The following is a 24,903-nucleotide window of genomic DNA, read 5'->3' as shown; positions in this document are numbered from 1 at the left end:
AAGATCGCAGGTTCTATTCCCATCAAGGGCATGTACCTTGGTTGTGGGCACATTCCCAGTAGGGGGTGTGCAAGAGGCAGCTGATGGATGATTCTCTCTCATTGATGTTTCTAACTCTCTGTCCCTCTCTCTTCCTCTCTGTAAGAAATCAATAAAATATATTTTAAAAATGTTAATAATGTGTTTTCTTTCAACCCAATATAACCAAAATATTATTTTAACATATAATTAATATAAAAATTGTTAATAACATATCTTATATTCTTTTGTTTGTGCTAAATATTCACTCTGGTATCTATGTTGTGCCTTCAACACCAACATATCTCCACTGGGACCAGCCACACACCAAGCACTCAATAGTCACGTGTGGTGAGTGGCCACTGTCCTGGACAACACAGGTGTAGGCCATCATTTTGTCCCCTCTCTTCCCTGAGGGTCCTCCAGGGTCTGCCTCAGGCTCCTGGGGGACTGAGAGCCCCTCGTGGCCTTCGAGATCCGCCTGATCCTGCCTGTTCCCAGGACATCCCTGCTAACCGCAAGCCTGAGGCTGCATGTCTGTGAGGACTGATTTCCACAGGGGTTCCTCGGCCCTGGCTCCCCCGGGGCTGGGAGCCGGACTGTCCCTCTCTTCACACGGCCTCCCTCTGTTTCCGCCCCCAGGCTCCCCGGCCATTTTCGTTGCTTCGTGGGCTGTCACCAGGCACTTCCTGGAAGATGCGGGGTAAGCTGTTTGAAGGAGAGGCAACCAGAGTGCCCTTTACACCAACCAGTCTTCAGACAGGGTGGGCCCTTCTGGGGACTGTCTAGGCGAGGCCTGTTTGCCACATGGGGCCCCAGGAGTCCTGCACTGCCAAGCTGCCCAGGGCCATGCCCTCCAAGGCCACTCTCCCTGCCGGCCTGCCCAGCAGCTCTGTGCTTAGACAAGCGCTTCACAACTCCTGGCAGGTGCCGCCCAGGGAGGAAGCTGTAAGGGCCAAGGCCGCTCTCCTTCCCCCTGGGCTCTCCTCCGCTCCTCCCTCTCACGTGCTCCCCCAGGAGAGCCCTCATCAGCGCCTGCTGGGGACAGGAGGAGTCCTGTTCTCTGAAGGTGGGCGGCGCTGGGAGGGAGGTGAGCCTTCCGGGGAGGGAGGCACAGGAAAGAAAGGCTGACAGGACCGGGGAGGGAGGGAGGCGGCGTGACCCGTCCTCTCTGTCACAATGACACGCAGGCCGGGACGTGGACCAGGTCAGCTGGGCTTACACATTTCTTGTAGTCCAAAATTGACCCCAAAGAGTGGTTTCAAATTCATTTTTATTGAGTAAATTCACTAAAAAAAAAAAAAAAATCTGGATTTTTTTCAGCTTCTCTAGAAAAAATAGAAAGTTCTACTAACATTTTCCACTTTTTTTTTTTTTTAAATGGCAAACCAGCTGAACAGAGTGTGGCTGCCTTAGACCAGGCACATCCTCTCCAAGTTGCCAAGTACCCACCACACCTGACATCCCGGGGTCCTACGTCACATGACAGTCACCCAGCCCCTTACCTCATGCATGTCACCTGCCTGGTTACTGATGGCAGTTGAGTTTTGAGATCTGGAATCTCTGGCTCCCAGGTTCACACACGTTTGCTCCCCCAGATGCTGACCGGGCATGAATGGAGACAGGGCACTAATGCCTCAGCCCCAGCAGTGCTCCCAGGCAGCAGGAGGGGCAGCAGGAGGGGGGCAGGAGGAGGGAAGTAGGAGGGGCAGCAGGAGAGGGCCGGTTCCTCTTGCTGAGCACCAGCCACAGGGCAGGACCCCTTGAAGGGCACCCACAGAAAGGGCACCTCAGGAATGAGTCTTTTCTGATAAGCCCAGCTCTCACTCTAGTGATGCCTGGCTGTGCCTCGTAGGTGCTGGGACATCAACGCCAATCCGTCTGTCTGGTGGGTCATCCGAGGGCCTGTGCTCCTCTCCATCCTGGTGAGTGGCCCTCCTCCCCTGTGCTGGGCTCAGGAAGAGGGACAGCACAGTGGCTGGCCTTGGGGACAGGGCCAGCCCTCCCACCAGGTGCTGAGGAATAAAGCTCAGAGGTTGGCCTGCAGCAGGGGGGTGGTGAGGGCAGGGGGGCCAGGGACAGGCAGGGGCGCAGGAGCTTCTGGGATCATCTTTCCCCTGTGTGGGCGCTGAGACATGGTGAGCCCTCCTTGCCCTCAACTGGCTGCTCCGCGGTGGCCTCAGTGCCACCTTCACTGCCTCCGCTCTTGGGGCTTGGGCATTGGAGGCCTCCCCCTGCTAAACTGGGAAGAGTCACTGAGCTGGGGTCGTGGAGGGAGGGAGGGTGTGGCTGGGAGGCGGTAGTCCTGGGACCTCATCCTAACTCTCAGGTGCTTCTGCTGGGCCTGTGGATGTGGACAGGAATGCGAGATGGAGAGAGGAATTCATGGGGGGACGCAGCGGGGTTGTCTTGTGGACTGAGTCAGCCTCTCCGCTGAGCACAGGCTCAGAGGGAGCCGAGGCTGCAGGACCAGGTGACAGGAAGTGCTCCCGTGGCCCCGCTGGAGCGGGAGAGGGCGAAGCACATGGCAGCAGCCTCTCCTCGTCCACCGGCCACTGGGCAGCTCCGGGGGCAGTGGGCGGAGGCAGCCATCCCATGACTTTCTTCTCTTTTTTTGGAAAATGATAGAATTTGTATTAAAAAAATAAGAAGACACTATATATATATATATTTAAATATATTTTATTGATTTTTGTTACAGAGAGGAAAGGAGAGAGATAGCTAGAAACGTCGATGAGAGAGAAACATCAACCAGCTGCCACTTGCACACCCCCTACTGGGGATGTGCCTGCAACCAAGGTACATGCCCTTGACTGGAATCGAACCTTTCAGTCTGCAGACCGACGCTCTACCACTGAGCCAAACCGGTTTCGGCACAAAATATATTTTTAAAAAGGAATAAAATCACCCATAAATCACCATTTAGCATCTAGATACACATTATGAATACACATGCTTTTCCTTATCTGATTTGACATTTTTATTTATTTATTGTTTTTCAAGAGGGAGAGAGACAGAGCCATCAATTTGTTGTCCCATTTATTTTTTTTAAAATATATGTTTATTGATTTCAGAGAGGAAGGAAGAGAGAGAGAAACATCAATGATGAGAGAGAATCATTGATTGGCTGCCTCCTGCATGCCCCCTACCGGGGCTCAAGCCCACAACCCTGGCATGTGTCATTGACCAGAATCGAACCCAGGACCCTTCAGTCTGCAGGCCAATGCCCTATCCACTGAGCCAAACCAGCTAGGGCAGTCTCACTTATTGATGCATTCATTGGTTTGTAAGTGTCCTGACCAGGGATTGAACCCATAACCTTGGGGTATCAGGACAACTTTCTAACCAGCTGAGCTAACCAGCCAGGGCTCCTTCCTACCTTTCCTTTGAGCACACATCCTCCCTCCACCCCAAATGCTGTGTAAGATTTTGTGGCCTCGTTTGTTGGCCGTATCACTTAACAGTAGATGTGAGCTCTAAGTCATTTGATGAACCAGTGGCCACGGCTGCATAGTACTCCCCCGGAGGTTTCCTCACTCCGTCAAGAGGTTTTCTTTCTGGGACTCTGACAGGCCCGCCCGGTGGACTCCAGCTGGGGGACGACCAGCCCCAGTGTCCACGCTGACTTCACAGGACCGTGTCTGTCGTGGTTGAGGGAGGTGGGACGGGCACTCCATATGCAAAACATCTCCCTCCCAGCCTGTCACGCAGCCTAGAATTGCATCATTTACATCTCATTCTTGGGATCCTAAGATTTTGTTTCTTTTGCCTACAAGTGCTCCCTATTAAATTCAATACAGGACTAAGACAATCAAATGAAATTGATGGCCTTTCTCTGGTCACCCCACACACAGCCAGCTCAGAGCATGGTGCATAACAACCTGAGCAGCAGAGCCCCAAAGCAGCAGTGCTGAGCGGGGTGTCCTAGACAGGTTGCTAGTCCTGTGTATTCTGGCAAGCGTCCCCAGACCCCAGGCTCTTTGTATGAAAAAGAAGGTGCCTCACTGGGCCATCCCCCTCATCGCTGCTTCTGGAAATGGTGCTGGGGCTGGTGCTGAGCACCCAGGTGGGCAACTTCATAATGTTCTGGCGCTGAGCACCATGGTCGGGGAAGGGAGCATCAAAGTGAAGAAACCCCACTCCTGTCCTTTAGCACGTTATGATCCAGCTGGCAGACAAACAGACAAGCATACAACTTTGACAGAGGCATGCATTTAGCCCCTCTCAAACCTGTCAAGTGCTCTCATGCAGTATCATTACCCCTAACTACAATGCGTTAGGAAAGGGAGGGAGATGATCAAAGAGGGCTTCCTGGAGCTGGTGATTGAGCTGCCAACTGACCATAAGGCACTGAGGCAGTTCTGTGTGACCCCTAGACCAGCAGCTTCAGCATCGCCTGGGGGCTTAAAAATGCAAATTCTTGGGCGATACGGATGCAGCAGTCTGCACTCTAACCTTTGAGAATCTGTCTGTAACGGTTCTACTCAGAGTGTAGCCAAGAGCCAGCTTTAGCATTCTGGGAGCCGGTGAGAAATGCAGGGTCTCAGGCCCACCAGACCTGCACTTTAACAAGCTCCCAGGGGTTCCAGGCTCCGGGTGTGAGGAGTCCTGCCATGCTGAGCTGACTTTAGGCTCCCGCAGCGCTGGGCAGGAGTGCTGGGCATCCACGGCTCCACACAGCGTTTCCCCGGGATGAGGTGGGGCAGAGGGGAGCAGTGATGCGCCACCCGGGGGTCCTGAGGGTGGTCTCAGTGCCTTCTCTGCCTTCAGTCTCAGGAGGGGTGATGGGGAGGCACATCATCTTTAACACCCTCTGTCTTGTGTTTTACAGATTAACTTCACACTTTTTGTAAACATCCTAAGAATCCTGATGAGAAAGCTGAGAACCCAAGAGACAAGAGGAAACGAAGTAAACCATTATAAGTGAGTGGGGGCGAAGTCGTAGGCATGCTCCCTCAGCACAGTTACTGAACTCCTGCTGTTCACCCAGCTGGTGCTAGGCACCACTGGGCACGGGGGAGACGGGGAAAGCGTGACCTGGTTCCAGGGAGTTTATAGTATAAATGGGGGCAGGAGGACGGGTCTGTTGTGAAGCCGGAGATACTGCGTCGGGGGGAGGAGATAGGAAATCCCAGCAGGACCCAGGAGTCAGGGATTTCACCCTTGGGAAAAGGCTAGGTAGGTGTGTTTTTCAGGGAGAATGACCTCAACTTCCATCAGACTTTTAAGATGTATAACCCAAGAATACTTTGAAATCACTGAGAAGTTAAAGAGAGATGCTGTATTAGTTTGCTAGGGCTGCCATAAAATTCCACAGAATTTTGAACAAGGGATATTTAATTTCTCACAGTTGTGGAGGCTGGATGTCCAAGATGAAGGTGTCGGCAGGTTTGATTTCAATGGAGGCCTCTCCCCTTGGCTTGTAGACAGCTGCCTTCTAGCTGTGTCCTATACGGCCTTTTTCCTGTGCTCACATAAGCCCCACACTAATGACCTGATCAACCTAATCACCTCTTATAGGCCCTATTGGAAAATAGTATCATCACATTCTAAGGTCCAGCTGGTTAGAGCTTGAACTTGTGAATTTGGGCGAGGGTGAAATTCAACCCATCACAGATATTAAAGGCAAAGCAGTGTCTCTCAGAGACCTTCTCTGCTGTGTTCACAGTGTTAAGAAGCTAGCAGCAGCCCGGATTGCTTGGTGACAGATTCCTTAGGCTGTCTGCAAGGCAGTGGGCTCCAACGTAGGGTGAAGCTGGGCATTCTGGATAAAACTGCCAGATAAATCCAGGCCGCTCAGTTCAATTTGAATTTTGAATAAACAACAAATACTATTTTTAGCACTTGCATTCCCCCCAAATCCATTGTTTGTTTGAAATTCAAATTAAATTGGGCATCCTGTATTTTTATTTGCTAAATTTGGTCAATCTAATCTGGGAAGAAAATGAAAGAACTCTTTATTATCAAACAAATGTGAATGCTGGCCTTGCTGATACTACATTAGGCCCCGAGGGGCAGCCATATATGCACATTGTCATGAGTAAATAGTTATTTGAGCGGGCCTCTGTTCTGATGTTTTAACTGGTGGGATGCCCGCTCAGGAAGTTTTGGGACTGGCCCTGGGTTGCTAAGTGTTGTGTCTCAGTGACGGGTACGTGAGAGTTGAAATTTTTCCAGAATAAAAAGTAAAAACAAAACAGTTTGAAAACACTGCTGCTATGCCTCCTGCAAAAGATAAGAGGGGGTGTGCAGAGCTGGGCGCCCCCTGGCCGGCGAGGGGCAGAGACTGCCACGTGTCGCTGCGTCTGTCCCTCTGCAGGCGTCTGGCCAAGTCCACCCTCCTGCTGATCCCGCTCTTCGGCGCCCACTATATCATCTTCGCCTTCTCGCCAGACGATGCCATGGAGATCCAGCTGTTCTTTGAACTGGCCCTGGGCTCCTTCCAGGTGAGTTTCGGGCCTGTGACTTTCGGGTGAGAAGAGCAGTTAAATTCAAATTGAACTGAGCGGACTGGATTTATCCCTGTTTCCTGAGAGCGGCCTGCAGCCTGGCCTGTGAGCCCGGCCTCCGGAAGGGCTGAGCCGTGCGGTTTGGGGAGGGGGTGCCTCGTGGCAGAGACACAAGAAAAGCAGGGGCAGGACCTCACTGTGCTGTGTGACCCTGAGGGAACCCAGGTCCCCACCCGGCAAGTGGGGGTGGGAGGTAAGACGAAGGGGAGAGACGGATTCTGGGAAACAAAAGGGAAAAGTAACCTGAGCACGCAATATTGTGCAACTTTCAGCCTCCACACAGGCAGCGATGTGAGCCCCGAGGGTGGTGGCTGAGCCATCAGAAAGTGGGGCAGACTTATGTGCACACATATGAGCCTAACCAGTGGTCAAGGACAATAGGAGGATGGGGGCATGGAATATGTGATACCTTAATCAATAAAGAAATTAATTAAAAAGAAAAGTGGGGCAGGAGGATGAGCATTGCAGAATACCCTGACATCCATAGTGGGAAGTCCATAGAAATGCCCCAAACTGAAAAACTGGAAGTAGCAGCATCAGCATATTACTGAGAACCAGTTATGAGTCCCAGCGGTTGCCTCTGAGGAACAGGAAATGGGGGAGGGGGTGTCAGGAGGCTGCTTGGTGTGACTAGAATCATCTGACTCTGAAACCATGAGCATATACAATTTATTAAAAATAAAAACCAACTTAAAAGGGGAAACATGAAGGGAGGAATTGCCTACCTAGTAATTCCACATGCGTTGTAAGGTTAAAAAAGGAGTAGCCGTGTCTGGCCGCAGGGGCTCCCCGTTCCACAGGTCACTTGCTCACCTGCTCACAGTGTGTTCTCTTCCCGCAGACAATGTGGGGTAGCTTTCAGGGAAAACGTGCAGAGGGCGCTGTCACGAGGGGTCAGTGAAAAGAGAAAATTAAGCCAAAAGCACTCATACAGAAGCCAATTCCATTAAGTCCTGTAACGGCGGGACAGGCGGGTCAGAAACTCAGTCTGGAGCTTCCCAGGAGCCAAAGCCACGACAGAAACACAATTTGTTACATGATTTACAGCATCCACAGATGAAGACAAGCTAGTGCTCTGGAAAGGCCTCCGGATTATAGGCTTTGGGGCCTGAGAGGCATTTTTCCCCGTGGGTTTTCCTAAGAAGCCAGCCTGTTCCCAGCGGGCTCCATCAGGCCGCCGTCCTCTTCCCCAGGCTGGCCAGCACCTGGCGAGGGGCTCGGAGCCGCCTCACTCGCACTTCTGTCAGGGCGGGCCCGGTGCCCAGAGCCTCCTCACTCCCAGCTTCTGTCAGGGCGGCCCGGTGCTCAGAGCCTCCTTCTGTTCTGTCCAGGCCATCTTTTTGTCACTCTCGGGACACATCACTGGGAACACATAATTGAGTGGAGTCCAGTCTTGCTCTAAACCACACCCTCAGACCCCCCCGCCCGGCTGTCCCCTCTGCCCTCCCCTGAGTCGCCTCTACCCAGAGCCCCAGCAGCGCCGGAGCACTGGACCTCCAGAGGACCCAGCCTCTGGAAACCCAGGATTCTCTTTCTCTAGGCCAGAAGCGTTGAGCCCACCGCTCTTGGAATGTACGGGGAGGCACATTTAGCAGAAAGGGGGGTGGGGCCAAAACCGGTTTGGCTCAATGGATAGAGCGTCGGCTTGGGGACTGAAAGGTCCCCGGTTCGATTCTGGTCAAGGGCATGTACCTTGGTTGCGGGCACATCCCCAGTAGGGGGTGTACAAGAGGCAGCTGATCAATGACTCTCTCTCATTGATGTTTCTAACTCTCTGTCTCTCTCCCTTCCTCTTTCCTCTCTGTACAAAATCAATAAAATATATTTTTTTAAAAAAGAAAGGGAAGTGGTGGTGGGGGGGTGGTGTCCCAGATCCAGGCAGCTGGACGGCCTGACCCAGCTGAGAGGGGCATGGCCTCTCTGAGAGCATGGACCCAGGTGGCCCCTGAGGGACGGGGACTCCCTGCCCTTTGGCGCTGGGGCTTGTCGCTGGGGCTGTGGACACCCAGGAAAAGGCTCTTCTCTGGAGAAAACCAGAGCACTTTCCTGCGTTCCCATAGGAATGCTTACAGAGAAAAAGGATCCTGAGTGGGGTTTTAAAAGAACCTTTGTTTACATACAAACATATATCATTGTTTGCATTATGGCATTTATATTACATATAACGTATTTTTTAAGTTTGTAATTTGGGAAATTTCTCCCATATGTATACAAAAGTGAAGAGGATAGTGAACCCCGCATGGCCATTGCCAGTGGCATATCCTGTTTCATCCCAGCCCCATCCACTCCCTCCCCCACTCCCCGCCCCCAGCATTCTAAGCAAATCCAAGACATCATTTTATTTCAAATGTAATTATTTTAGTATGTCTTCCTAAAAGTTGGACTTAAAGAAGAACACACACAGGACCACAGTACTATCACCTCTGTCAGTGTTTTTAAAAACCAAAGTTTATTCGCTCTTTCAATTGTAGAAATAATACTTGGTTGAAAGAAATTTGGAAAGTAAGGAAACGTTGAAAGAGAAAAATTCATTCATAAGCGCAGAACCCAGAAATGACCTCTTGAGATGTGGGTGCTTACTTCTCAGTGTGTTTTCTGTGCAGGAAGACACACACAGGTGTACCCCAGGCACGTGCAATTGGGATCAAGCTGTGTTTGCATCCTGTTTGTTTGCTTAATTCTCATCAGGCCCATCAGGAACAACTCCCCAAGTCATTAAAAGTCTTTAAAGACTCCATTCTGAATGACTGCAGAATTCCCACCGTGGCTGGCTGTGTAAGGCCTTCTTATCCGTACCTGGAGCACATCTAACGTTCCCTGGGCCAGGGCGCGCCTGCCCTCACCTGGGAAAATGTGTCCTGGGATCTTTGGGGCCCAGACAAGTGAGGCCAGGCAACCCTGGACCAGTGAGGGGGGCAGCGGCCTCAGCTGGCAGCCTGACAGCTCCCTCGGGCCAAGCAGACACAGCTCTCATCCTGCCTGAACCCCGGAGGCTCAGGTCACTCCCCTGTGAAGGGGATCCTCCCACCCGCCTCCTAGAGCTTTGGCAAAGATTAAGTGAAGCACCTGGCACCCAGAAACCCACAGCTGTGCAGGCCAAGCTGTGCTCAAAGCTGCTGTATCTCAGCCTGCCCTTCCTGCCCTCTGGCAGGGGTTCCTAAGTGATGCCCATCCCCACCACCCGGGGAGTGTTCACAGCTGTGGATGCCCCAGCCCCAGATGTTCAGATTAGGGGCTCAGAGCAGAGCTCCCAGGTGTTCTAATGTGCAGCGAAAGTTCTGCTTTGGGTAAGTGTTTGCCACCTCCCAGCCCCCCACCAACTTGTCCCCATTCTAGGCAGCAGTCATTGATGCCTGAAAATCTAAAGCAAGTCCTCCTAGTTTTGTCACTAAGCCTTGTTCAATGCCAACATCCCAGTGCCATCGTGGGATTAAGCCCACTATAGACGGGCCTGTGTGTTGCTCTTTGGGGTCCTTTCCAATGTAGAAAGTAGCTCAGGGCAGGCCTCGATGGAATTAGGGAAGAGAGCTTGGGCCACTGAGGTCAGAGCTGTGACACCTAGGCCTGTAGTGTAGGACGAGCAGGGTGGCCCCCGGTAGGCCCCTGAGGTGGTGAACAGGGAATTTGCACAGCAGAGACCTTGCTCATGGCTCATGGTTCTACGCACACCTATCAGGCTCAGCTCCTGCATCCCAGGCTGTCAGCCCTACCTGGCAGAGCTCCACACCCCCATCCCAGGGGACACCAGTGGGCACACAGGAGCTCCTGACAGCGTGAGGCACAGGCCCCACCACAGATCAGATGTGGCCCGGAGGCCCCCGCCCCAGGAGACGCATTCACCTGTCCGTTCGCAGGGGTCACGCCCGTGGCTGGCTGACCAGGACGTGCACACGGGCTTATTCTGACCACACATCAGCACATTCATTTTTCAGTGAATAGTTGGCCATGTTTAAACATCTCCAGCTCATCTCTTTTCCCTTTAAATATTTCTTTGGGGGAGGGGACACCACTCTTCTACTCTCATTTGAAAATGGCATTTTGAACAGAACAAGGGTCTTTTGTTTCTTTACACCTGTCATGCCACGAGCTCCGAAGGAGGGAGTGGGCTCCCGCGGCCCAGGCTCCGTGGCCCTGGTTCTCACAGGGAGCTGCCCTGGGGAGCAGCTACTTCAGTTGAGCCCAGGAACCTTTCTGTTTGGCTTCCTTCTCTCTCTGGACATTCTCCTTTACGTTTCAGGAAGCTCTCTCGCCTCTTAGAGGCTTGACATGCTCAACTCCTACTTTCACTCTCTTGGCAAGAATCTTGCCCTTGTGTGTTTGCGATCTCAAGCTTGCTGGGTGACATTGCCAGCCTTCCGTTTGCCCTGGGAACATCCTCTTTGAGCAGCTCCCTCGAAGGCAACATCGCCTTCCTCGTAGACTCGCATGTACGTGGCCCAAGGAGCAGCTTGGTGTTTTCTAAGAGAAATTACGGGAAGAAGGCAGTTCGGTGGGAAGGCCCAGCTTGTCTTGAACTTGAGCCCACATAGGGCCCAGGGTGTCACATGGATGGCCCCCAGCCCTTCACCAGGTGCCACTACCCCCAGCTTCTCCCAGGTGGCCCACCTGACCAACCAGGTGACTGGCCTTCCCCGCGCCCCGATAGAGCCCTTACTTCAGTGTCACTGACACCATATGTGCAAGGTCTATGCTAGGCCCTGGGACAACAAATGAAAGGAACCCTGCCCTTGCCCCAAGGAGCTGCATCACAGAGGTGATGCAGCACAGACAGAGGAGGTGAGGGGTGTGAGAAGGTTCTGGAACACTCTCTGCAAGGGGAAAGGGGGAGCCTGGGCTGGTGAGGAAAGAGCTGAGAAGAGGTCAGAGGGAGGCCAGTGTTGGGCACCTGCGCTAACCCTGCTGCCCTGTCCCTCCGCAGGGCCTGGTGGTGGCCGTCCTCTACTGCTTCCTCAACGGGGAGGTGAGTGCTGGGCTGCCCAGTGCCTGGAGGGCTCCCGCCCACTGGTTCTGGTCAGAGCGAGCTGCCTGGAAAGGGTGGTGGGGTGGGCAGGGCAGGCCGGGTGCTGGACTTGGGCCTGTCTTCACAGACTCTGAGTCACTTTATGGGAACAACAGAACCTCCTGGAAGGCTTGGTCAACAATTGCTGGGCCCTGCCCCCAGTTTCCAGTCAGCAAAAAATGGCCTGGGTTGGAGCCTGGGGTGCTTTTAACAAGCACTACAGCCGATGCTTTTCCCGGGAAAGCCCGGAAATGGAGGAGAGTGCAGGCACTGCCCCGGAAGCCGGCTCCTGGCGGGACGGTGACCTGTTGCTGCCCCACTCCAGGCCTCAGTCTTCCCGTCCGTAAAATGAGTAACTCAACTGGCACTTCTGCCAACCCAAAGGCTCCCCAATGGCCATTGCCTCCTTCGGGCCTGCTCGCTTAGCTTGAGGCCTGTGCCCTTACCCAGCACTTGGGTCAGGACATGAGGCTCCTGGCCCACAGAAGCTGTGTAATCACAGTGAACACGGCATGGCACATAGTAAAGCGTTTCTGTGGCTGCTGGCCATCTGTCTGCTTCGCCACATGCTAATGGGGATAACAACTGATGTTTCCCCAGAGTGAGCCATCAAGCCGGGCCTCCAAGGCCTGGCTGCTCCAGCCGGGGTTGTGGAGGGAATTTTCAGAGCAGCTCTCTGGCCCTCAGATGAGCTCTGAGCCAGGGTGGCTTCCTGGGAACACGTCCTGCTATCCCATGGGATGATGAGGATGTTGGTGTTCTGGAGCTAGTGTGACAACGGCAAGCCCCTCAGGACATTTGTAGTGAGATGGCAGGTGGACGCACCCAAGGAAGGACCCTCAGTACCCCCTGGTCATCAGGGTTGGAGTCGGTCAGTCCGAGTGGCCTGCAGGAGGTGGAGGCATGCCTACTGGGCAGGAGTGACAGGACCATGCAGAGGCCCAGGGGGTGAGCAGGACTCTGGGCCTTGGGCCCTTCTTGTGTTCCCTCCTGGGCTGATGGCTGGTCTCCGGGACAGGTGCAGCTGGAGGTGCAGAAGAAGTGGCGGCAGTGGCACCTGCGTGAGCTTCCACTGCGCCCCCTGGCCCTCAGCAACTCCACCAGCATCGGCACCAGCAGCCTCACCCACGGCACCAAGGCCAGCCCCTTAGAGCCGGGCCGGGGCACCTGCAGGGCCAGCGTCATCTGAGAGGTCGGAGCAGGGCCACTGTGGACACAGGCCAAGCTGGGTTCTGAGAGCGCGGGCCCTGCTCTGGGACAGTCCATCGGCCCCCGGGCAGCATATGCTTTCTCCTGTGACCGAGACCTCTTCTCCAGGCCCTGGGTTGGAGGGTGAGAGTCCCTCAGAACCCACACAAGGAACTTGGGCCGCATGGGACAAGGGGAGGGGTCTGAGAAGGGAGCAGGAAAATAAATGGGAACTGAGGGGAGATTTGGCGTGTGTGTCCGTCCTTTTGTCCTTGAGACAGGTGAGGGAGGATGCTCTGGTTCACTCCCTACCCCTTCCTGGAGGAGGGGTTTCCCTGGTCCCCAGCTCGTTTTCAGGGACAAACCTAGAAGCTCCAGAAACATGAGACATCCAGGTCCTTGGCCCCAGTGGACCCTGCCTGACCCTTGTCTGTCCAGAGGCTCTCATCCCAGAGCCTTCAAGACAACTGCTGCACTGACCTGAGCAGGTCCCCGTGGAGGCCAGGAGAGCCCCAGGACCCAGCTCCCTTTAGCAGCCCTGATGTGGTCTGAGGCCTCCCTCTGCCTTCCTGCCCTGACAGGCAGTTATTCTGGGCCCCCAAGACAGGGAGGGCAGGAGATGGGGCATTATAGCATTTGATAGAAGAGAAGCAGGTTCACCCAGGCCCTGTGACTTGCCCAAACTACTGGCCAGGAGGGGGCAGAAGTCTGGTCCAGGGTTTCTGGTCTCAAATCCCCACGCTCCAAGGCTGTCTCCTTTCCCAGGGCCTGCCTCCCCCTCCCATTGGGGATCTCAGTCCCACCCTTTCCTCTCTGGATCTCAGTTCCCTGGAATACCAACACTCCCTCCCCACCAGCCTTGTGAGGATTGAGGAGCACTCAATATCTAAATCCTTTTACAAAACAAAAGCCCCCAGTGCTCTCCAGCCCATGCATCTGGATGGGGTGGAGACCCCGCCCCCAGTGTAGAGGAAAGGGCATCTTGCTGGTGAGAGGTCCAGCTCTGGTCCCAGCTTTGGGTGGCCCTGGGGGAGTGCCATCCCTCTCTGGGCCCTGGCCTCCACCTCTGCACCCTGCAGAGACAAGGTCACCCTTTGCCCCTGGAAGACTGCTCCTGGTGAAAGGCCAGGCGCCCGCCTCCAGGGCTAAGAACCCAGTAGATAGGTTGATGGGCTCTGCCCTCCAATTACCAAAGATCCACACCACCTTTCTCAAGCCATCTCCACAGACTGTGCATTTTGGAATAAAAGATTTTTTAAAAACACAAGAGGTAGGTACAAGCACCCAGCCCAGCCCGGGAAGGGAAACTGAGTGACAAAAGCTCATACACCCAGTGGCAGCCAGAATGAGCCAGGGCAGTCCAGACTGCATTAGGTAGGGGAGCGGGAGTGGGGTGGAGGGGAGGGGGGTTAGGGTGGAGTGAAGTGGGCTGAGGGCACAAAGGCACTGGAAAGGGGGCCACTTAATGCCCCAGACACTGATCTGCTGGTGAGGACGGACATCTGCTCTGGTTCCTGGCCCCCTTCCCCTGCGGGCATCTTCAGGAGTTTAACCATCACCCACGGCCCAGCAGCTGCAGACACTGCTCTGCGAATGTGTCCTGGATCAGAGATGGCACACCTCAGGCTGCCTGAGCCTCACCAAAGGTGGGCACGCACACTCGCCTCAGGGAGCGCTGTGCGCTAGAAGTCAGGTGGACTTTTCTGGAAGGCTTGCTCCAAAACCTTCCCAAAGACATCAGGCAGGAATCCCAGAGGACACAGCCAGCTGCTGGCAGTGGAGGGTTCTACAGGGAGTATAGGGTTTCCCAAAGGGCAGGGGTCAAATCAAGAAAAATGGTTTGAAAGACTACCAGGTGCAAGAAATCCTGAGGGGCCCCTGCATTCTGCCTCCCTGGCATGGCCAGAGCTAAAGCAGAGGGGTGTGCCCCGAGGTCCCCAGTTGGTGGAAGGAAGTCCTGGTTCCGGCTGGGCACCCTCAGCTGGAAGATGATCCGCTCTTTGCCCCCGCGAAGTCCCAGGGACCCCCAGCTGGTCTCCCGGCACAGAGCCAGGAAGCAGGTGTGAACAGCACTTGGCTGCGCAGCCAGCCCAGGCACCAGTGACCAGAGCTGCTTCCAAATCTCTTCCCGTCCTGGGGAGGAGGATTCAAGGAAAGGATTTTAAAGTGTGTTCTACAGTCTACATCCTAATAACTTGGCTACACTTGTGCAGCTGGTGGCATGGAGGCACGCTCCTGGCCTCTGGCCCTGGGCATGGGGCCCTGGGCCACTTCTGGCTGACTGCCCAAAGGGTACTGGGTAAGAGGCAGCCGTTCCGAGGTCAGTAAACCCACCCCTACCCCCACCGGAGGTCAAGTCTTGACCACGTTCTTGGAGAACCCGATGTCCTTGGAGGAGGGCCTAACACTCGCTCAGCGGGCCCCAGGGCCGGCTGATGCTGTTGACGTGGAGGCCGCTGATGGCGTTCAGGAAGAGGAGGAAGGAGGCGGTGAACTGGCACCAGAACATCAGGGTGAAGCCAGTGAGCGTGACCTGGCTCCGGAGGAGGATCACAAAGCTCAGGAGCCCCGCGGCGGAGAGGGCAAAAGAGACGAGCAGGAGGACGCAGCCCAGGGCCCACTTGCGCCGTGAGTGGAGGTCCTCGCACACCTGCGACACCATGAGGAGCTCCAGGCCGAAAATGGCGGCCACCACGGCCAGGGCGCCCACGCTGCGGGCCAGGACCATGCCCACGGCCAGCCCCGGCACGCGGGCCTCGCTCAGGTCTCGCAGGCAGTGCGGCCCCGTCTGGTTGGAGCTGGTGCAGAAGTGCCAGAGCCCGAAGAGGCGGCCCTCAGCCAGCAGCCAGTGGCCGTCGCAGATGGAGATGGAGGAGAGGACCATGGCCAGCGCAGCACACACGATGATGAGGGTCCGAATGAAGGATTCGAAGAAGGACCGGCGGGGCCTCCGCTCGCCCAGCAGCCTGTGGGCCTGGAAGACACAGAGGTGGCCTGTCAGGGAAGGCCCGCCACCCCTTCCTATGCAGGGAGACCCTGAGCATGCCTCCCCTTCCCACAGCCGTGACTTCTGCTCCGTCTCCTACGGAGCCTGGAATAGGGCCCTTACTCAGCTTCCTCCCCAGCTCCTCCTTCTTGGGGGACCTTCCCCCTTCTACCTGTTCCCTGTTCTCCATGTGAGACCTGTACACATTGTCATGTTGTGTTCCAGGCCCAAAGGGTTCCCTGACATTTCTTCAATGATCTTCAAGAGGAAGAAATCCGAATCCTAGTCCCTTCTGAATTTGGAAAACCTGTCTGGCCTGGCCAGTGTGACCTTGAGCTTGCAGCTGGCCTGGGTTTCTGTATAAGCAAAACAAGGAAACTGCCTGGAAGGCTGAGGGTTGTAAAATCACTGGAACAAGTTTCCTCTCTCGCCAGGACTTCCCCAGGGCAGGTCCAGTTTCCTCCTAAGCCCCACCGGCCGGCTCTGCGCTTTCCACATTCTGCCCGGCCTCCGTGCTATTGCTGTGACCTCAGTACTGACCGTGCTGTTTGCACCTTGCCCTTCAGTCTTGCTCGGCCCCTCCCGGGACTTGCCAACCAGACTTTCTGTTCAGGCAGCTTCTTGGAGGGGGGGTGGGAGGTGCTGTGAGGGGGTGTGGAGCCACGGAGGCTCTTCTTTAACCTCAGGTGTCCCCTCAACCTCGTCTGACAAGCGGATCCAGGCACCCAGTGAGGTGTCCCTTATCTCACAGCCCTCAGACACCACCCAGTGCCATTCCCAGCCACCAGCCCAGGAAGCAAAATAAACACTTCAGAGCACATTCCTCACCCGGCCCCCAGCGCCGCAGATCCGCCCTGTCTGTCTCCCCGGTGGACCCCCTGGCCACCTCACTCAGGCCCAGCAGCTCTCCTTCCAGGCCTAGGCCAAGCCTAGAACTTTCTTCCCTCAGGCCTATTGGCCTCTCCACCTGAAAGGGTCTGCTCCAGGTTGCCCCTCTTCTCCGCTCTTTAAAAATGTCAGACATGTCTTTTCTGCCTGCCAGGTCCCCTCCTATCACTTCCCATCAGGCATCTGTTTTCCCCACCGTTCTGATCACAGGTTATCCATTCCCTTCTGACTTGTATTATATATTATCTATCTTCCTGAGAGAAACTACTATGTCCCCAGCACCTGGCACAGCGCTTGACCTGGGCATCCAGTGGGTGTGCAAGAAGAGCCGTGGGATAACTGAACGGTCAAGTTTGCAACCACTGTCACTTCCACCGGAATCTGCCTTTGAACCCAAGTCTCCCGCCAGCCAGTGTGTGGCAAAGCAGCCCGGGTTACACTTGGGAGGTAAGCAAAACGACAGCTCACACATGACAGCGATGCTGGGGCACTGAACGGCTGTGGAGACGCCCTGCACCCTGTGCAAACGGAGGCCTCCAGAGGCAAGTCCAGGCCACGCCTCTCAGTGAGGGACACAAAATAAAGCCACGCTCTGGGCACAGCCCTGTGGTTAGGGTCCTAGAACATCAGGCTGGCTGCTAACTTGCAGAGGAGAGCAGAAGCTCCTGCTAATTTCAGTCCCAGGGTCACGTGAAAAAGGACCTCATTTGCTCTCTGCACTTCTGCTTCAGAGGGTCCCATTTGACTCCGAAACCTGTGCGGTGGGTAGAGTAGAAAGCTCCATGCAAAGAAAGAAACTGTCATGAAGAAGTCAGGGGACTTGCCCAAGCTCACTCACCTACATCACAAAAAGCCTGTTACCGCTGCCCAGCCCCCGGAAAACTGGCGTGTGCCCGGAGGAGAGGCTCAAAGCACCAGCTGTGGCCTTCCCGGTGCAAGGCCTTGTGTTAGGGGCTCAATGGCACTGGCGAGGGAAAGGGTCAGAGAGGGCGGAGGGGGCCCCAGCTGTCAGGACAAAGGCAGCCGTGGGGCAGCGAGGAGCACCAGGCAGGAGTCCGGGCTGTGCTTCTCAAACTGTGTCCCCTGCTTCCGATGGGGCTTCCAGGTGCCCATCAGGGGAGCAGGGGAGCTGCCTCTGGGCCCTTCCTCACTCCAACTAGCAGGTCCCGTTACCTAGAGAAGGTGGGGATCCGGAGTCTGTACTGGGAAGATTAGGAAAACCGGCTGTGCTGCTAAAACAAACCAAGGGAACGCTGAAACCTCTGTCTACAAACCAGTGAAGGTGTTTTCCTGGGCCTTTCTTCACCTCCTTGGCCCTTGTCCTCTCACCGACCCAGTGGAGCTGTGACTCCTGCGGAGCAGCAGTGGCCATAAAGGCCCCGGGCAAAGCTACACCCCAGAGGTTGATAAGGTCGTGGGTGGGAAAGCCCCAAAGCAGAGAACAAGTCACAAGAACATGGGGCCCAGAAGCTTCTGCCCCGAGACATCACGCTGTCTGAGGAACAGGCACGTCCCGTCCCTCTCTCTCGGCCCCACCTGTCCTGAGCACAGACTGGACTTTAAGCCCTCAGCTATCACGCCAGGCTCAGAAGGAGAAGACAGCTGATGTCAGCTCATTCTTCCCCGCCCAATACCATGCACTCAACTCTCCTGCCACCAGCAAAACCCCGGAGGACAGAAGGGACCGTGTGTATAAAAGTGCGTGGCTCAGGTGCAGTTCCCATTCCCCCGCTATTAGCGTTCGTCACAGTAACAATGCACACGGAGTCCTCATTCCCAACCACCCGCACCACGCCGGCTTCTGGGCTTCTGGCATCTCCGCTCGTGACCCCGAGCTGAATCCTCTCCCGGGGGCAGGGGGCAGTGAGGTCCAGTGGGTAACAGGAGCTGACCTGCCAGCCCCCGGCCGTGTGACCTCGGGCATCACTTTAATCTCTTAGAGCGTTGACCTTCTTGGATAAAAATGGGCAAACCTTCCCCTTTATTCGTCTGTGAGCCCAAATGAATGATTTCTTGTGCCTCACAACAGTGTACCATGACACTCGTGGGCCTTTGAGTCCCAGGCCAAGATCTTATAACCCGGGTCCCCATCTGCACCCAAGTAGGCACTTTGGGCGGCCCCAACACAGCCTCTAAAATCCACACTCCCCTCCCGCCATCATCAGTTAGAGCACATGTGTCAAACACAAGGCCCTCGGGCCAAATCCGTCCCGCCAGGCCTTGCAATGTGGCCCGCACCACGCTGTCATCACTGCACTCCGCTGCGTTTCCATCACAATGACAGTTTACGACTGTTCAGTAAACCGTTCGGCCCGCGATTTAGGCTGGATTTTAGATTTTGGCCCCTTCTCTGATTGAGTTCGACACCCCTAAGTTGGAGCCACGCCAGTGGCTGGACGTGCAGCCCGGAAGCCAGCCATTCCACCTCTGGCAATGATCCCCCCTTTCCTCGCCTATAAAGGGGATCTCAGAGGCTACCTCAGTGGTGGCTGCCACTGAAATGAGACCTCCCTCCAGGTGCTCAGAGCAGTTCCTGGCTCCTTGGTTAAGTCTCCTGAGCTGCAGTGGCCATTGCCATACAGGGCAGCACCCTCCCCCTCAGGGCAGCCTGTGTCCAACCCCAGAGAGCCCTGGCCTTCACCTGACTCCCCACTGCTCCCCTCCCCAGCGGGCCTCTCCTCTTCCCTCCTCTTCCTCCACCACCCACCTAACTGCACACAGCACTCCCTCCATCCCACCCTCAGCTTTTATATATATATATATTTTTTTTTAAACGATTTTTTACAGAGAGACAGGAAGAGGGATAGAAAGTCAGAAACATCCCTAGTAGGGGGTGTGCCGCCTCCTGCACACCCCCTACTAGGGATGTGTCCGCAACCAAGGCACATGCCCTTGACCGGAATGGAATCAAACCCGGGACCCTTGAGTCAGCAGGCCCACGCTCTATCCACTGAGCCAACCCGGTTTCGGTCCGCCCTCAGCTTTTGCACCAGGTAACTTAGCACTCACTGCCCGACCTCTTCCGATTCCTTGTTTACAAGTCTCTCTGGGAACAGGCAGTCAGGTCCCTGTGGGGAGAGCCCACAACCCGCCTCACCCTCCAGCCCCTGGTCCCTTCCTGGCGCCTGTCCCAGAGGGAGCCTGCTCGGAAGCCAGATTCCACCGCAGCAAAGCGCGCTCCCTTCCCGCCTCCCACCAGCAGCCCGGACCGCTAGGCCCAGCGGCCAGGGGTGCTGGGTGGCGGGGCTCTGCGGGCGAGGAGGGGAGTGCGAGGGAGAGCTGGACCAAGAAACCTGGTTTTGAATCGCGATTCTGTTGCTTGGTGGGCGGCAAGGCCAGGCTCCTCCACCTCCGAATGGCGGTGCCGCCCCTAACACGGGCGGAGCGGTGTCCACCCCGCGCGCGCGCGGCGTGCGGTCTGACACCTGCTGCCCAGGCCCCGGCCGGGGCCCCCGGGGTCCGCACAGACATGGAACCCCCAGGGCCCGCACAGCCCGGGGCGGGCGAGGGGCTGGTGGGTGTCTCCGGCCACCGGCTGACTCCCCTGGAGAGCCCCCGCCCTGGGGAGCGCGGGAATGTGGGGTTCTGGAGGCACCACCCCAAGAAGAAAACAAGACTTCGGGATGCGGACCGCTCCCCGCACAGACCCTGTGCTCCCGCGTCCGCGCGCCCAGCGAGTCCCTCCGCACCCCCCTGTCCAGAACCGCAGCCGGTGTGTGTGTGTGTGTGTGTTGTGTGTGTGTGTTTTGTATGTGTGTGTGTGGTGTGTTTGTGTGTGTGAATGTGTCTGTGTGTGTAGTGTGTGTCTGTGTGTGTGTGAGTGTGTGTGTCTGTGTGTGAGTGTGTATGTGTCTCTGTGTGTGTGTCTGTGTGAGTGTGTGTCTCTGTGTGTGTATGTGTCTGTGTGTGTGTGTGAGTGTGTGTGATGTGTGTATGTGTGTTGTGTGTGTGCGAGTGTGTGTGGGTGTGTGTGGGTGTGTGTGGGTGTGTGTGTTGGGGGGTCGGTCTCGCCCCCACCCAAAAAGGTCGGCTCCCCCAGGGACGCCCTCGGGCCACGGGAGGGAAGGCTCCCTTTGCGCGCGGACCTGTCCGCCCTCCGCCGGGGCGGGAGCACCGCCTTTCCAGAGAGGAGGGGCCCCCCTGAGCCTAACCCGCCGCGCTGGGGCCCCATGGGAGGCAGAGGAGCTGGGGAGAACCGGGGGCTGCGGGCGCGAGCGGAGCCGGGGAGCAGACAGCGCTTCCCACGGCGGTCCGCGACCCGCCTGGCAGCCTGGGCGGCGGCGGACACCCCAGCCCCCTCGGGGGGCCCCTCCCTGCCCCGGCCCGGGCCCCCACACCCAACCCCTCCCGGCCCCCCTCCCTGCCCAGGCCCGGCCCCCACCCCCGACCCCTCCCGGCCCCCTTCCCTGCCCAGGCCCGGCCCCCACCCCCGACCCCTCCCGGCCTCTCCCCGCCCCGGCCCGGCCTCCACCCCCCCGACCCCTCCCGGCCCCCCTCCCTGCCCCGGCCCGGCCCCCATCCCCGACCCCTCCGGGCCCCCCTCTCTGCCCCGGCCCGGCCCCCAACCCCGACCCCTCCCGGCCTCTCCCGGCCCCCCTCCGGCCCCCGCCCGCCCCCCTCCGGCCCCCGCCGCGGGCGGACCTCGCGCGGCGCTCAGCCCCTCACACGGCGCCGGGCTCGGTACCTGCACGGCGATGGCGGTCATGCTGCCCCCGCCGCTCCCTCCGGCCGCGGCCGCAGACACCCGCTGCCGGGACGTCTCCCGGGGCGGACAGGGCGGGCGGGGCGGGGCCGAGGGCGGGAGGGAGGCGCCTTTCAAAGCGGCGAACCCGGGGCGGGCTCGGCCGGCCCCGCCGCAGCCCTCGGGGCTCGGAAACGCAGCCAGCGGGGCGCCCGAGGAGCCCGGGGCGCAGGGGAGAGCGGCGCTGGGAGGAGGCCCCCCCGCAGGGGCACGTCCCCCGGGTCCCAGGGAGGAGGGTGGGGCCCTGGGGAGGGCTGACCCGCTGACGTCGGCGGGGAGTCGCAGCCAAAGCTCGGGGACTAAGTCTCCTGGACAGTCTGCCCGAGGGCCCGAGGCGCCAGCGGGGCCGGGGCGGGGTTGGGGGTGGGGGGTAGGGTGGGATTGGGTTCCAGCCCAGACTTGCCAAATCTGGAGGAGTAGGGTCTAGAGAGGAGGCTTGAACCCGGGCTCTATGGTCTTCACCACCCGCTGTGTGACCTTGGCTGATGGATAGCGTCTCTGAGCCTAGGCTAAGGTTGGGGACTCAGAGAGGCCTCAGTGAGCGCGAAAGGAGTGGGACCTTCGGGGTCAGTCCTTCCGGCGTCAGTTTTCTCGTTCCCAAAGGAGGATGTACAGATCTGCACCCCTGCCGCCGCCTCAGTGCCATCACAAAGGCAGCAGGACAAACACAGGTCACTCTTCTTCCTCCACTTCTAACGGGGCCTGAATTCTCCAGGAGGCCGCGTGCATAAACTCTCCGCACCAAGAGGGCAGGTGAGCCCAAGGGCAGAAATTTCCAAGAAAGACTCCCCCCTCCCATCTCAGTTTGTGGGGACGTGTGTGCTGTAAAGATGGGGATCCTGCTTACGGTAAAGCAGACCCCCGCTCCCTCACTAAATGGGGTAAATGACATTGTATCATTGAGACAGGCGAGCAGCTCCCCCCTCACTTCACCCAAGGATTCAAAACAACTCACTTATCTGTTTTCCCGCAGGAGCCACGTGGGAAGGGGAAAGTTAGTTATCTGCATCTCCAGGCAGACGGTCCTGGATGGCACTGCCCGAGAGGCCTTGTAAAAGCCCTCAAACCAGCCCTCAGGCCCCGGGCTGGAGGCCAGGCCCTCAGCCTCCCACATGTGAACCAATGGCGCGCCCGGACTGGACTTCCCTGGCAGAATCACCTGAAGGGCTTGTTAAAACACAGGCTGCTGGGCCCCACCCCAGAATTTCTGCCGGTGGATCTGGACCGAGGCTCCACCTGGGCTGCTTCTAACAAGGTGCTCCTCCTGCTGCTGGCCTGGGGGCCCTGCTTTGAGAATCACTGAGTAAGGCAAAGGGGAGCCAGCCAGGCCAGCCCCTCTCTGCTGGGGGCCTTTCCCCCAGGCCTCCCCTGCCTTCTCCACAACCATGGGTCCCAGGAATGAGGTTCTCCTCCCTCCACAGCCCTGGGCCCCAGAGCAGGGGCCGCCATGGGAATGGAGCACCTGGTGTTCCAGCAAAGTAAGAAGCTGGGAAAATTCCAGGACAAGGGAGTAGGGAACCTAAGACAGATAGCTCCCTGGAGCCATTGTGGCCCCAAACCCGAGCCCTCTGCCCTGGAGCATGCTGGGATGGATTGACCCTGACTGGACTCTGCAAGCTTCCCAGCTGGCCGCCTCCTTGGCAGGCGCTGTCACCTTGCCAATGGTGAGGCACCCCTTCTCTCCTGGCTTCGCCCTGGATGGCATTTTGACGGACCCCCTGAACTAATTTGATTAGTGCATTTCAAGACTTCTAAATGCGCCGTTCTCTAGCTCCTACAGGCTTTCTGGATATTTATGTGATTCTCAAACTTTTCCAGGAAGAGATGCACCTCCACCCCATCCTTTTGTTTGGAGAGATCCTGGCGCAGGGCCCTGCCAGCCATTCTCTGATTGTGGCCCGTGCACATGATTCATGCATGCAAGGTCCTCTTGGGGTTTCTTATTTCCCATGCCCCCTCTGATGTGTTGCTAGGTGGGGTGCTGCCTGATTCATGAATCACTTAAAGCCAATTGCATCTTCAAACTTATCAGGTTGAACTATGTTTTTTTAAAGATTGAAACAGAACATTTTTATAACTTCAAAAAATTTTCAGAATTCTTGATAATTCTTGATAAAATACATGATAATTTCTGATTGAAGAACATACATGTTTGCATGTGGATTCCTAGACTCCCTGCAAAATACTCCTGCCGTTCTGCCCTCGGTAAACTGGGGCCTGTCCAAATTCATGGCTGACGAGCAGAGAGGCCACCGTGCTTCTCTGTCCGTCTGAAGACCCCGTGGGGTGCTCGGCAGTGTGCAGGTGACAAATGTGCGGTAGGGGCTGAGGGGCCTCCAAACTCCAAGTATAAGGGATGGTGTAGGTGCACATTAAACATTTTCATGTTTATCTTGTAGCAAATAGGTCTTTCCTAGTCACTGATGTAGGCTGTTCTAAACTCTCTTTTCTCCCACACCTTCTTCCGAAAGTTTCTTGCTCTGACTCAGGTGTGCCTCTCCCCCTAGAAGTCAGTTATCCGCTGTGGCAGAGTGAGCAGGCGGGGCCTCACCGTGCTGTGGGCCAGGGCTGCTGGCCTGAAGGGTTCCGTGGGGCATGAAGGGAAGAAGAAAGTTTCCATCCTCTCCCCCGAGCGCGGGCTGCAGCAGCAGAATTGCTTTGCACTGAAGGCATATGAGAATAGATTTTTTTTCCCCCTGGAATTCCTTTGTCTAAAAGCAGAGCCTCTTTCTGTCTGGTTCATGGTCCGGGGCCTTGTAAATTAGGCTGACAAGCTGGGGGAACAAGAGGAACAGACACGCAATAAGCTAATAAAGCTTGTGCATCACACACCAAGGGAGCACCCAGTGGCTAGAAACTCAGAGGGGCAGTTACAGCTGCCTTATGGGATCAGAAGAAGAACACATTTGTAGAAAACAGACAAGACGGAGGAAGGCTTCGGATTTCCGGGGTGGCGGCCAGTGGTAAGGGAACGGAAGAGGAGGGCCAGTGAGCAGGTTGCTGTGTGGATTCCTCTGGTGCCTTCTCCCAGGGGATAAGTGAGGGTCCAGAGGTGTCTCAGATGAATACACTTGGTCCTTTCTGGCAGAAAGGGGAGGGGACACCTTTACCGATGTACGTCCTGCGGTGAGGGAGGAGGGAGAGGGCCCAGTGCTCTTCTTGGCTCTGCTTCTCAGTCACCGTCAGCTCAGAATAATCCTTAGGCCACAGTGCAGATTGGGGTTTGGCATATTCTGCCCCCCCTTCAGATGCAGTTGTTATATGTAAATTCCTCCCCAGAGGCCAGCGGGGAAGGTGAACTCCATCACCAGAAACTGGGAACCCTCATGGCATCACCCCTAAACAGAAACTGTCACAGTGTCTTACCCCTTCCTCCGCCAAGATGGCATAAAAGCCCCCAATTCTAACTACTTCCCTGAGTCACATCTTTTTCTGAATTTCCATTTGTACCTGGTTAAAACCTGTCGTCTCTCTTGCAAATCTGTTTTTTTGTCTTTTTAATTACTTTAACCTAAGAGGGAGAGGAGAATTTTTTCCTCTCTAACATATCTTCCCATCTCCTTTCTTACGCAAT

General features: G+C 56.4%; 2 protein-coding genes across 4 annotated transcripts in view; one reads left to right on the top strand and one right to left on the bottom strand.

Annotated features, from left to right (window-relative positions):
• SCTR (secretin receptor) overlaps nucleotides 1–12,956 on the top strand; it is a 59,892-nt gene extending 46,936 nt beyond the window's left edge. Inside the window, exons 8-13 of one of the 2 annotated variants that reach the window (XM_036421702.2) lie at nucleotides 661–721; nucleotides 1,874–1,943; nucleotides 4,850–4,941; nucleotides 6,338–6,464; nucleotides 11,446–11,487; nucleotides 12,545–12,956. In XM_036421702.2, coding sequence (XP_036277595.1) covers nucleotides 661–721; nucleotides 1,874–1,943; nucleotides 4,850–4,941; nucleotides 6,338–6,464; nucleotides 11,446–11,487; nucleotides 12,545–12,715 — 563 coding nt within the window. In that variant the 3' untranslated portion in view covers nucleotides 12,716–12,956. The remainder of the gene's footprint in view (nucleotides 1–660; nucleotides 722–1,873; nucleotides 1,944–4,849; nucleotides 4,942–6,337; nucleotides 6,465–11,445; nucleotides 11,488–12,544) is intronic. The other variant, XM_045575387.1, reaches the window with a different exon arrangement.
• Nucleotides 12,957–13,950: 994 nt separating this feature from the next.
• On the bottom strand, nucleotides 13,951–21,398 carry TMEM37 (transmembrane protein 37). Of its 2 annotated transcripts, none has more exons than XM_036421705.2 (2): nucleotides 21,273–21,398; nucleotides 13,951–15,688 (listed from the first exon to the last, which is right to left on the bottom strand). In XM_036421705.2, exons 1-2 carry the CDS (start codon nucleotides 21,291–21,293, stop codon nucleotides 15,116–15,118), a joined length of 594 nt encoding a protein of 197 aa, XP_036277598.1. In that variant the 5' UTR covers nucleotides 21,294–21,398; the 3' UTR covers nucleotides 13,951–15,115. The 2 variants fall into 2 exon arrangements, with proteins under 2 accessions (XP_036277598.1, XP_036277597.1); XM_036421704.2 differs by lacking the exon at nucleotides 21,273–21,398 and adding an exon at nucleotides 15,923–16,213.
• Nucleotides 21,399–24,903: the final 3,505 nt, after the last annotated feature.

Source organism: Pipistrellus kuhlii, unplaced genomic scaffold (genome assembly GCF_014108245.1).
Source record: "Pipistrellus kuhlii isolate mPipKuh1 unplaced genomic scaffold, mPipKuh1.p scaffold_m20_p_7, whole genome shotgun sequence".
NCBI classification, from domain to species: Eukaryota; Metazoa; Chordata; class Mammalia; order Chiroptera; family Vespertilionidae; genus Pipistrellus; species Pipistrellus kuhlii.
Note: the sequence above shows the minus strand (reverse complement) of the source record. Positions and strands in the feature narration are given on the sequence as shown.